Source organism: Neodiprion pinetum, chromosome 5 (genome assembly GCF_021155775.2).
Source record: "Neodiprion pinetum isolate iyNeoPine1 chromosome 5, iyNeoPine1.2, whole genome shotgun sequence".
Taxonomy (NCBI): Eukaryota; Metazoa; Arthropoda; class Insecta; order Hymenoptera; family Diprionidae; genus Neodiprion; species Neodiprion pinetum.
This window is the reverse complement of record NC_060236.1, coordinates 20,621,516-20,634,857: the sequence shown is the minus strand read 5'-3', so window position 1 is coordinate 20,634,857 and position 13,342 is coordinate 20,621,516. Positions and strand designations below refer to the sequence as shown.

Genomic DNA, 13,342 nt, shown 5'->3' with positions numbered 1-13,342 from the left:
GTTTTCAGTATGAAACCTTTCATTTATATTCCCGATGAAAATATTACATTAATAAAATGGGGTCTCCGAATACTCTCCTACTTGCTAACTGGCGTCTCAAAAGCTGACGCGCCCAATGAAGTGTTCATTATAAAACTGGTTTTTTATCACATATTTTAATTTGCGCTGACTCAATGTCACAGAATTAAATTCCAAAAATTTGCATGGTGTTTACGGTCCCCTTTGATCTTTAGCAAATTTACCCAAACCATTAGCTGTAACCAATTTGCCACGCCATATCACCCGAGCCATACCTACATTAAGGTTCCGAATATACTAACAAAAAGTTTGGTCTGCTAGACAGTGTAACCGATACTACTAAAATCAGCGTCAGTATTTCAATTATTGTCAATGATATAAATACAGACTGCTTCCGAATACAATGAAAAATCTATTCTTTTATAAATACAAGTATTCGTACACGCATTATAAAAACAGTATACAAGGTGTCTCACTTTAATCAGTCCAGTCAAATATCTCGAAAACTAAAAGTGTGCGTGAAAAATGTTCCAGGCAAAAGTTGCAAGGTTCGAAATGGGAAAGAAGATGAGGTTGTCATATTTTCCGTAAGTGGACCCGCCAAGGTCAGATGAAGGTCAACTTGGTTTTTTTGAACGGAACGGTACATTTACGAGATTATGAGACACCCTGTGTAGAGCGGTCTTCACCTTGTAGGCATTGAAATGAAAACTGGACTAAAATCTCCTGTAAATAATATTTGAAAGTCCTGAAAACCTCCAACAAATCATACCAGAATTCCCGTTGCACATTAAAACAAATACAATTTTCCTACAATTTAACAACACCATCGTGCGCAATAATAATAATTTTGTAGTAAATGTTCCAGATTAATTTGACTGTTATTGACTGTTCAATCATTGCAGAAAATACATGAGTGTAAATAAGATTAACAAAAAACCATTAAGGATATATACGCCTTGTTAGCTAGCTTTGTACAGTTCATTAAAGACGTCACATTCCACCTCGTGCATAGTTTGAATCCTGCCGTGGCTATACCTGCACACTGCAGTTTGTTATCCTGCGCGACCAGCTACTAGCCGTCTAATTGAATCAATTACATTTCTATAAATCTGCGGTGCAACACTTCATGAGTCATGTTCTTTTATTTTACACAGGAACGTACAATATTCTTTACACTGAGAGAAAAATTTGCGCATATAGTTAAAAATCTGTATAGTTAAAATATTATAGTCGGGAAGATAATTTTTATAGTAGAATTTACTCAAATTATCGTTTGGCGCACTATAAATACAATATCAATTTTGCCGTACACTTATAGTTGATGCAAGGACGTCAAAGGTACTATAATAATACTACAATTAACTATATTTTTGTTTTTAATGTTCACCATACACAGATATTCATCAGGATTATATTCGTATAGTGCGGTGAGCTCTGTTCTGTAGTCTTCGATAGTATAGAGTACGGTTCAATTAACTAATTTATAATCAACTATTTACGGATAAGTATTTAGACCACCCGAGATGATTCCTGCAACTTTTGTCAGAGTTGAATGCACCATACATAGTTTGACTCGACTTAAATATGGTTAACGCTAATACAGTAATTATTCAGACAAGATCATACGAAGATAGTTTCAACAACTAAACATACACTGTTGAAAATATTTTTGAAAATCTACGACACATTTACAACACAAAAGTGTAGTTGAATTACAAATTTCGTGTTATAAAGTGAATTACTAAGCATTCTCAATAAATGTGCATTATAATTTTGTCATTTTGCTTAACTTGGTTGGAAATACGCACAAGGGTATTTTGAATTTACTTCATTGTGCGGTAAATGTATCAGGTATATTTGGAAATTTCATTTACGGTACTTGGAATTTACTAAAAATTTTGCTGAATTCACTTGACAAATGGAATGATCTTATTGATCAGTTTTCAATGACTGTACCCGTCATGTTCGTATGGACCGTACATTGTATTATCAATCAAATAAAGTCGTGGCTTCTCATAAGGTAGTTTGGCGTAGTAGGTAGGGTGCCTGACTAATAAACCGACCATTGTAAGCGAAAGGGGTTCGAGCCCCGGTTAGGAAAAAATAATGCGCTAGGTTTTAATCGATCCGAAATGCGTTTTCAATGGTTGTAGTTACTGATAAGTTGTCAAAATGGTGTCTGCGCTCAAGAAAAATCATTGAGATGAGCTATCTACGAGTTCCTCGTCTGTATTTTTTCACTCCAGTTTTACCATACACTTACGATGAAGCTACTCAACTCCTATAGTAAAAGTTAACAAACTGCAATCCACAATTTCTGTATTGAATTTCCAAATTATAAATCGAGTAACGATAAGTTTATCACGTTTATCGCACTAATGTTTAAACATGGTCAGGTCTTCATTATTGTACCGTTAACCATAGAACTTTTGTCAGATGCAACCATAAATTCATAGTTCGGAACAACATAATGCAATAAGTTCTATCAACTATAAATTCGTATTGCCCCCTGAGCACACTATTTTTTATGGTAAAGACAACCATAATTTTCTCTGAGTGTATATGTAGATAGACGATGAGAATTACAATTAGGTCATTGCATTAAAATCGTTTGTACACGAGCGTCTGGTTCACGTAAGCGTAAAAACTATAATTTTACAAAATTTTACCCCTTTTCCATCCATACCGCATCAATTAGCGTTATTTACATATGGATTTCAATGAAATCGTCTCTCCTCGTTTTTTATTCGCCAGTGCGGCCATCCTCGGTATTACGGACTGGTGTCAGTCCAACCATGATCAACCGAGCAAATTTGTGTTGCACGTATTTTTCAAGCATCGATATCCATACATGTACATATGTACTTGGGATTTTACAGAATTCTAGTTGTAACGAGGGGTTAAATGATACGTCACAGCACCGTTTCCATGCAGTATACGCGATTAGGACAATATGGCTTCGAACTCGGTAATCAGCTGATCCTTTTGAAAAAATTTTAACAATGTATCAAGTCACAGATAACCTCGTGCAACACGATGGGGTTTCATTTTGTGATGTCAAATAAATGTAGCGTGAAACCCATACTAAATAATAGATTTTAAATTAAATGCGACGACGTTATTAGCCTAGGATTATTGACTTCCAACAGATAAGAACCTCTGAATTTAAGTATCCCAAAGCAAGTACGATTCACATCTACTGCAGCAATTCACTTTTCATCATAATAATGCTGTGACATATCATTTTCCTCCACTTATTATATTACATAATCAGGAAAAGCCACTCAGCTGGTGTTCGGCACCATTAATTACTTTGTATAATTAATTACATCGATAATTTGTCAAGTGAAAAAAATGGTAATTACAATTTCAGTTTGTAATTGGGAAAAAAAAATTACTACGCACAATAATAATTTGTAATCAAGAATATTTCAATTACAAACTACGAATGAAATTGATATCGGTTTGCTTCTAATTACAAACGAAGTATGTAATTAGAATCGATTCATCTAATAATGACAAATTATAAATTTAATTAGCATTATTTTTCTTCTAATTTCAAATTACGAATGTAATTAGAATAATCTTTATTTCCAATTACAAACGACAAGTGTAATTAAGGTCGGTTTTTCTTCTAATCACAAATTATAAAAGTAATTAGAATCTTTTTTAATTACAATGCACAAATGCAATCAGGATCGAATTTCCCCGCAATCACTTTTTCACAAAATAATTGATATTATTTTTTTAAATACTTATAATCATAATTCAGGTATATTTAGGTAATTCCAAGGAAATATGAGTGACTCCGAGTATATATGGGTCATTTGATGTCAATGGCAATCGGTTAATTAATGACTTCAGATACGCATGTCTGGTATTCCATGTATACACGGAGGAAAAGGAATTCTAAAACCAACCAAATAGATTGTGTTATAGTCCATTCACTTCAATCTAGTATCCCTTATTTGTTCGAAATACGATGACTTCAATTCCATAATTTCGATTTAGTTACTTTGTCGAAATGATTTAATCAAGCGAATTTCTCGATTCAACAAAAGCGTTTCTTATCGCGATCGAGTGAAGTATTAATTCGAGTGAAACTTTTGATGTGTTTCCGAAATTGCGTCATCTAAATATCATTTTATTTGAAGCTCATGTATTATTCTTCCAAGTCGCATGTTAGTTGACAGAAACAATTACATAGGTACTTCAAATAAAATAATACAACAATCTAGCCAACAAATAATTTACATCGATTAAATGCCATTCTTTGTTGATCTAATCAGAGCTTCTTCGGCGTAACTGATCGAGTCAGTTGCACTAATTTGTTTACGAGGTAAAAGTAATTTTAATTCATAATATTCATCGTAAACATCAGTATACTAGTATTATAAACAGCCACTAGGTGGCGAACTCTCTCGCTACGGAAATAGCTTCAGAAATAGTTATAAAAACGGGTAGTCGGCTAGGAAATCAGACAAGAATAACGAAATATAAATGTGTCGTCACCCCTATTACAATCGAAGGAAGCATAATGCCAAATTTTCAGTTCACGAAATTGATATTGACGACAAATAAACATAAATTATTTACACATGTTCAATTTATACTTCTACATGTACAACAATAATTTTTTCTTTACCGATTAAATATCGAGTAAATTCCACAAAATTTGGAGCCACCAGAATTATAAATGTAATCATTCGAAGAATACGTTTTGTGCACTTGAATAACTCTAATGTTCAGTCAGTGCAAAGATTTTTGTAATAACAAATTTCATTACCTAATTCAACCGTTTAACTCTCGACTCAATAAAACCTGAATTAGAATAAGCTAAATTTGTTTTGATACAACAATTTCATATTTTCAAAACAAAACAATTGAAGTGCGTTCAATCAAATTTCTAGTCATTTCGATCACACATTTTCTTGATACAAAATTCACATTATCGCAAGGAACTCGCGTCGTGTTATTTTGAATAAATTGAAACTCAGCGTGATCGTTCAAAGGCTTGATTCGATTCTTTATTAAATTGTCAAAAGTATTTTGCGTACTTCATTTCGATTGAAATATTTGTCTAATAGAGGTTTTGCATATCAATCATGGATGTCTACGGTACATCCATTAGGGGTAAATGTTGTGTGTGGGATGTAACTGACGTTTTAGCTATCTTTAATACCGAGAATAGATTATGATTGATTTCATCAAATATTGTTTTAAATAAAAGTGGTCGAAAGGTAATCCAATTAAACTTTAGATTAGCAGTGTATAGCGACCTTAAACATCGATTCGTATTGCATTTTGCAAAATTTTGAATTTTGTTTTTTTACATAGTGAGTTCTATGGTACAGATTTTTTCTAAATTATTTTACTCAAATACTTTAAAGCTGCATGTTATTACTTACAACTTTGTTCCTCATACTTTTATCGTTAGACGATGCCCCTATATTAGCGAATATATTTCAGAATTGTTATTTTTTTGTAGAAGTGGGAAAATTACAAGTTTAAACTTGCAGCTTGTTTCAGGTTTGTACTTACTTTCGCGTAAACTCGTTGTTACTTCTTGCAAAATTTCACCATGCCAATTATCCTGTAATGTAGTTTGCAGAAATTGTAATTTCAAGCGTGATATTTGAAATCGTGCGAAAACATATTGCTGGAAAAGCTCTAAAATGAGTAAATTTCAAGTCTTTGAATTCATTTTTACACGATTTGGCCTACTTGTACTTCAAATCAGTCATATTTCTTTGTAATGACCCATAAGTACCTGAAGTAAGGTTCTAATTAGTTCGAAAAATGATATCAAATACATTCGGAAAATATAATAGCAGGAAAATTCTATTCTAATGAGATTTGTAGTTTGTAATTGGAAGAAAAATGTATTCTAATTACATTTGTAATTAGAAGAAAACCGGTTGTAATTGCATTTGCAATTTGAAATTAAAAGAAAAAACCGATACTATAATTATATTCGTAATTGGTAATTATAAGAGAAACTAATATTAATTACATCAGTAATTTGTAATTAAAATATTTCGAATTACAAATTACAGTTGTAATCAGTATTTTTTTTTTTTGTTTATTCGTTTCAATTAAAGAAACGCCCAACACTGCTCTCAACTAAAACAAATGTCCCCTAAGAATTGATAGAATAATAAAATGTCTCACAATCAGCTAGTACAGGTAGATAATTGCGTGCCCTTCAGTAAGCGGTAGTGGTGGAGGAGGTTGTCTAGTTAGCTCATAAGTCTGGTCCCGTCTGTAAAATATTGGCGCTGCTTGACTAACGAATTCGCTTTCTGTCACAGGCACAACCTGCAACAGCACGACTCCGCTGGTGCAGTGTGAGGGTGCTGCGCCACTTCTGGGAACGCACGAGGCACTCCTCGCCGAGATAAAACGTCTCCGTGAGCGTCTGGTGACACTGGAAACGGAAAACGCGGCGATGAGCGTAAAGCTGAACCAGCAGCAGTGGGAGGTGGAACACAGACTGGCCGAAATCGAGATGCAGATATGCGGCGCGAGTTCGTCGTCGAGTCTAGAGGACAACGAGCGCAACCGTGAGAGCATCATTTAACGAGAAACATGGCCGCGTGAGCGCGGCAAGAACAGAATGGAACTAGTTAGACGGTACGTCGAGGGGCGATCGAGCTCTCGGAACAGCGAGACGAAGTCGATCGGCAGTCTGAGTCAGAGATTGTTCGAGACGGACGGCGAGGACGAAGCCATGGAGGAGGACGGGAAGGAAGCGTGGTACTCCGGTGCCTGCAAAGGATCAAAGTCCCACCCGGGCAGCAAGTCGAACCTCCTTCTATGTCGCGAGTGTGATTTAAGGTCAAGGTGTTGCGAGACACCACCGGCAAATGGCACTGCGGGATTCCCTGCCAGGTACATAGAGGAGGGAATGGAAAGGTGGGAGGAACGGGACCGGAAAACTGTCAAAGGTTCGATTTTTCCCGCAAACATTGAGCGCGATCTGATCTGCTTCAATTGTCAGACGCCGAAACTTTGCCCGCAGTGCGAATACTGCAGCAGCGAAGTATTCGAGAGAATCGGCACACCTCTAGACTCGGAGGAGATTTCGAGACGGCGCAATTCTGCCGCGTCTCAGGCCAACGAACGCCTTAATTATCCGATCAACACTGTCGTCAAGATACAGGTCAACAGTGAAGTTCTCGACATTGACTTCGACGTTCCGGAAACGGAGCCGATCGATTCTTCGATTAAAGTTAATTGCGGCAGTGATGGCAGTGCTGAGGCCGATGATCAACAACGTTCCATGATCGTTGATTGTCTCGTCAGTCTCGACGAGGTTAAAACGAGTGCTGGTCCCGCGCCAGTAACGGGTAATGAAAATGCCGCCAACGATCCAGGTGCAAGAAAATTGAATGGAACACCTCAAACTAGATACATAAATTACATGATTGTACTTCTTTTGTAAATACGGTGGATTTGCCTAGATGATTGTTATATACACATTACACATTATGTATAAATAATGTATTCGATTCAGGTGAACAAATTATGCGTTGATCGACTACGGTGTTCTTTAATCTCATTCTAATCCTTTTCTTTTTCTTCTTTTTTCTTTGACAATCTCACTGCACTTCTAAGAAAATTGAATTGATTCTGGAACGAAAGCTATAGTCGGTCAAGTCTTTAAGTTGAGTCACAAAACTAGATTTGTCCAACTACCACTTCCCGTTTAGTATCGTTAAGAGTCTCGGTGTAGTTTGAAGTGAAGCTCTCAATTTCAGCGCAATTATCAAGAAGTACCTGATCCACGCCGCAAAGACCGATTAGAAAAATAATGGAAAAGGGTATTATTTTACCATAGTTTCTAACTCTTTGAACATTGTTTTCCGTCCTTGTACGTCAAAATCCAAATCACTATACGTTCGAAAATGCATGATGTCACATATGATTTTTCTTGATTATTAGTTTTTTTCTCCGTCTTCCTTTCTCCGTAAGATGATCAGATTTGGTAACAATAAACGAGCAGGTCTAACTACATAATTCAGAGACTCTGCTCCGCTTTTGCGTGATAACAATAACCAATCGAATATAATTACTAAAAGTATAGCATATTCGGATAATAAAAAATGAAATAACGCATACTTTAATGTTGTAGTACGTTCAGTTGAAACCAATCGCGTTGTAAATATGTTTAAAACAATGAATAAAGAAAATAATAATAACGATATCAGTAATGATAATGATAGTAATATTAATACATGCCAAAGGAATAGTATTCGCGGGTAATAGTCATAACAATAACAATATTAATATATTAAATAACTACCACGTAGAATGTATATTAAATTATAACCATCAGGATCACGCTAAAACGTGATTTCGTTCGCTAGGAAGTCAATGATCGTTTTTTACCAATCATTATTAAAAAAATTATGTGGAAGGCAGGCAGCCCTAAAATAGTTTAACCGTACGTAAGGTATTATAATATTGACGGTTTGTGATCTGCACCATTGAGCGGCGGTTACATATTTAGTTTGCCAATAAAAAAAAAGAAAACCCAAAGAGAATGCAAGAAAATCGAATAAATATGTAAAGAAGAAAAACGAATGAAAATTATGACGAAGATACTTCACCTGCGGGTTTTTTGAAGTATCTAGATATACCGTATGAAGCGTATTTCCTGAAATCTCAATAATGGATATTACGTCTGAGACTCACGATATAGATTATTCGGGACCAACCTTAAATTACCCTTTCCAACCTTAGCTATCCGACATGACTCTTGTGATGTATTATTTCGATTTTCACCCCCAGGTTCTTATTATCTCGACCCCGGAGTATCAATATCAATAATAATGCTAATAACAACGACGAAAATAAATATTCATTCATTTCAAGAGTAAAAAAATATAAATAATAAGAACAGGCCCGATATAGTGTATGCACACCATGACTACGACAACCGAGTTTATTTCCCGATTCGTAAACTCATTGCAACCGGTTGCCTAAGAGATGGTGCATCACTCTCGTAAGCAAATGTGTAAATACAAGTTTCACCATTTGTACAGACGCCTGTTAAAAGTGGATCCTAGCTACATTACAAAATTTTTGCAAAAATGATAGTTGTACGTGAACTCTTTTGACTCAAATATTTGATATAGAACATAGGTTACACTCAAGTCATGAATAGGGAAAAAATCGTCGAGTCGAATTGAAGTCCGTCAAAAAAAAAAATAAGGCCCAATTTACACTCTCCATTTCAATTTCTGTCATAAGCTTTTTTCTAACATCCGTCTAGTTTAATCTCGTACAATATCACTCGTGTTTATATTTTAATGGACTTTATTGTATCTGTTAATATAATACTAACATAATGTTATATACGAGTATGTACCTCTGTAGTACTTTGGCGGTTTTCTCCAAATTGAAAATTATGAGCATCAACGTCTAACGCCAAGAACCTGCCGGTAATATCCGTTTGTAAAATATGTTCGAAAACGTATAACACTGACGCAAGAACACACAAAACACACGTAGGTATAATTATTATATGTATACAATATGCAGTTTAGTTCCGACTTCTAAAAACGAATGTACGATAATAAATTAAGAAACCCTCGTAATAATACTTACGAACTTATAAGTATAATTATGTATCAGATATAAACAATAAGTATTTACTAAATGTTCACCGTATACAATTACGTAATCACGCCAAATCACTACTGCATCGAAAATTCAATCCTTTAACAATTCTTATGATAAAATGTATTTTATAATTATTATTCCAATATTATAAATATATTGTCCGTAATCATGATATTGGGTATATATTACATGAATGACATTAAATATTCATTGAAACATGACTAATAATAAATCACTCTGTATATCGATGTTTGTATGATATTCATACAAATATGTATTATACTCGTATAGATATCAAGAATTTCACGTTATTATTATAATGAATAGTATTATTATTATTATTATCATTACTATTATTGTTGTTGTTGCTGTTGCTGTTATCATCCTTATCATCGCTACTCACATTTTGATCATTTGAATTTTTAACATTGTTCATGAAATATTTCATCAAATTTCTTTTGATAATTAATCTTACATGTCTCCATATGGTATACATCGTATAGCATTACATACATGTATACATAGGTGACAAGAAAGTTGTATAGAATTATATTTAAAATCCTATCGAGGATACAATTTGCTGTGCGGTATATTCTAATTACATTACACACTGTAATAAATCGTATCGACGTATTATAACTAATATGTACTGCCATATTTAAAGGGTGAATTTCGTATTATATTTATACAATATAACATCAAGATGAATTAGAATTTATATAATATATAAATACATAGATATGTGTATATAGAGTGTTATTATTTTAATATAGAAAATCATTTCCGAAGCTTATCTATTAAAAATATTAATGATAACAATAACAGTTCCTGGCGGTAGAGTTTCCAGACTTTTTTCAACATACTTATTTCCTAATTATACATTTTTTTTTCTCTTTAGGCAAAAGTGTTTATAGTATATAGTTCACACTGCTCTGTTTTTATTTAGAGAATCCTGTCTCAACGTTCAAATTTTCAATTCTGTAAATTCCACTTGATGACATGATAATTCCATAAACTAACTCGTATTATGAATATACATTCTGTACCGTAAGTTTTCCCAGACGCGGAACGATCCATGCGCCTGATTCAGGCGGTCGGTGATACAGCTCATATTCAGGCTGAGCATCGTACAGAGGAAGCATGAGGGAAGGAGACCGATCTCCGTACCAAAAAGGCTAGAGAACAGGAGACCGAACTCCTATTGTAATGTGAGTTTGAGATGGGCCCATACATGACCGCCGCCTGGCGTCGCTGCTAACCGTAGGGTAGATGCGCAATCCGATACTGCGCTTCTTTACATTCATTCTGTTTCTAGACCACGGGGGGACTCGAATTACTTGACCGCGCAGTACCAAACTGCGCATGTACGCTACGGTTAGCAGCGGCGCCAGGCGGGAGTCATATATGGGACTACCCCCGCCACCCGAGTTCGTTCTCCTGTCACTAGTCTTCTTGCTCCGTGCCGCAAAACTTCCGTCGATTTTTGGGTCCTATTTAGTAGTACAGATTTCTGCCACTCGCAGTGCTGATGTACATACATACGATGTGTAGTCGGTCGGCTAACGGCAGTAGGAGTGGAGAGTTTGCAAGAGTTGCGGCCGGTATGACATTTTCAAATTGTTCTATATATTTTCTATACACCGTGTGCATGATATATCCTTACAAATACTACTATTCATTCATGAGGTTATCACGATATTTGTATACATTTTACTGGAATTTCAGGTTGAAAATAAAAAAGTGTAATAACACTCAATATCTGAATCAGCAAAGTAATTCGAATGACAGGTAAACAAACCCCTACTCCGCTGCCGTTAGCCGTACTCGCACTAAAGAGGACCCCAAAATAAACGCAGGTTTTGGCGACAAGCCAGCTTGGAGATCGGTCGCCTTCCTTTTTACTTCCTGATCGTATCCCACCTCGGCCGTCCCAAACATTGTCAAAACTAATAACGTGAACTGTTGTTACTCCGATTAGCTGAATCAGGCGCACGAATCGTTCCAAGCCTAGGTAAACTCACTGTATATATATCGTGTATATATATACTCTATGTGTGAATATATATATTTACCAAAAAAAAGTTGCGAAAATGTTGCTGACCATACCTATGTGATTTATCATTATTCATATACTGAAGCATTAAGATAATAAAAATTCATTATACGATATACCTACATCAATCATCGAGCACCATACAGTCCGACCTCTCGTTAAGAACGCCAAGGCCCCAGAGGGAAAGAGTTTTTCCGCGAATTCAAGTATCCCCACCACGCGAGTGATCCTCGCTCATTGAGTCTCTCTGTCTCTCTCTTTCTTTTTTCTAGGCTGGCCGTTCTTATTGCGAGGTTCGCACGCGATAATTAGAGCTATATATATATATACATACCTAGTTTTACTCATTTTAAAACAATATCAAAATAGAAGATTGCAGGGGCGAGTAATAAGTAGATACATACCTACATATTATTTTGTTATTCCTAGTTGTTTTTATTTTTTTTATTTTTATATTATGATACGTTATAATAACAGTGAAACACATTTAATATGAAAAACGAATAATAATAAAGTTGATGATAATAAAGTATGCCTCATATCATACAATAATAACATGCATGATGAAAGTATATATTGGGCCAGTAAATTGTGTGTATATCAAATGTATGAATCAACGATATAATAACGTTGAATATGATTAACCCTTCGTGAGGCGCGTCAGCTTTCGTAGCGCCAATAAACGCGTGGGGTCTTTGAAAATCCCATTTTGTTAACGCTATATTTTCATCCGGAATATGAAGAAAAGGTTTTATTCTGAAAATTATATTTGTCTATGCATCTGACAATAAGAATTTACGCGTTGCACATTTAAAATTCATTGCTAATCATGAATAAACAACATTTCCTTGCATAAAAATGGTTTATTTGAGCATAGTTGCTCAGATGAATACATAAACAAACAAAATAATGTATGGCGCAAAATTTTTTAAGAAATAAGTACAGTTTTTATTGACTGATAAAAAAGAACTAAAATCTTCAACTTTCGTTAAAATTTCTGTTGACAGAAACAAAGAAATGGCCTTGGGTTTAGTTCTCTACCACAGATAATACTTGTTTCCGCTGTACAAAACGATCAGACCCCCGACGGAGTTTAATAACTTATCGCTGTGAAATAAATTGCGAAAACAACGCGGCAACAGAGGCAATTTATTGGAATATTCCTGGAACATACTGACAAAAATTTTTGTATCAAGTGAGAAAAAAATAAAAGGCTCAGAGTCTCTACAGCCCCCACGTGCCTCATGAAGGGTTAAAAAGACAGATTTTATACGAGAAGAGATGAGTTTTATTACAATTTACTACCACTTATCACAAACACTCAGTATACTTCATAAATCACATAAGTATACCTATGGTTATCAGAGAACGGCTGGAAAAGTCGATTGATCTAAAATTATTATTATTATTATTATTACTATCAATATTATTAAAATTCCTACTGTATACAATAGCCTGTATAAAATCGGTTAACCTTATCAAATATTGGACATCGATATCGTGCAGATAAATGTTGTTTACTGAATACAGAATCTGTATTTTTTTCTCTCCACGCAAAATTATAGCATACATGATGCTTACGTACGATGAAATTCATCTCTTTCTCCCTCTCTCTCTCTCTCTCTCTCTCTCTCTCTCTCT

At 34.9% G+C, this 13,342-nt stretch overlaps 1 protein-coding gene across 5 annotated transcripts in view; it reads left to right on the top strand.

Annotated features, from left to right (window-relative positions):
• The window catches only part of LOC124218764 (cyclic nucleotide-gated channel alpha-3), a 91,279-nt gene extending 84,678 nt beyond the window's left edge, over positions 1-6,601 (top strand). For all 5 annotated transcript variants that reach the window (XM_069136422.1, XM_069136420.1, XM_069136421.1 and 2 more), the window contains one exon: positions 6,333-6,601. In XM_069136422.1, coding sequence (XP_068992523.1) covers positions 6,333-6,601 — 269 coding nt within the window. The remainder of the gene's footprint in view (positions 1-6,332) is intronic.
• The last annotated feature ends 6,741 nt before the right edge of the window (positions 6,602-13,342 follow it).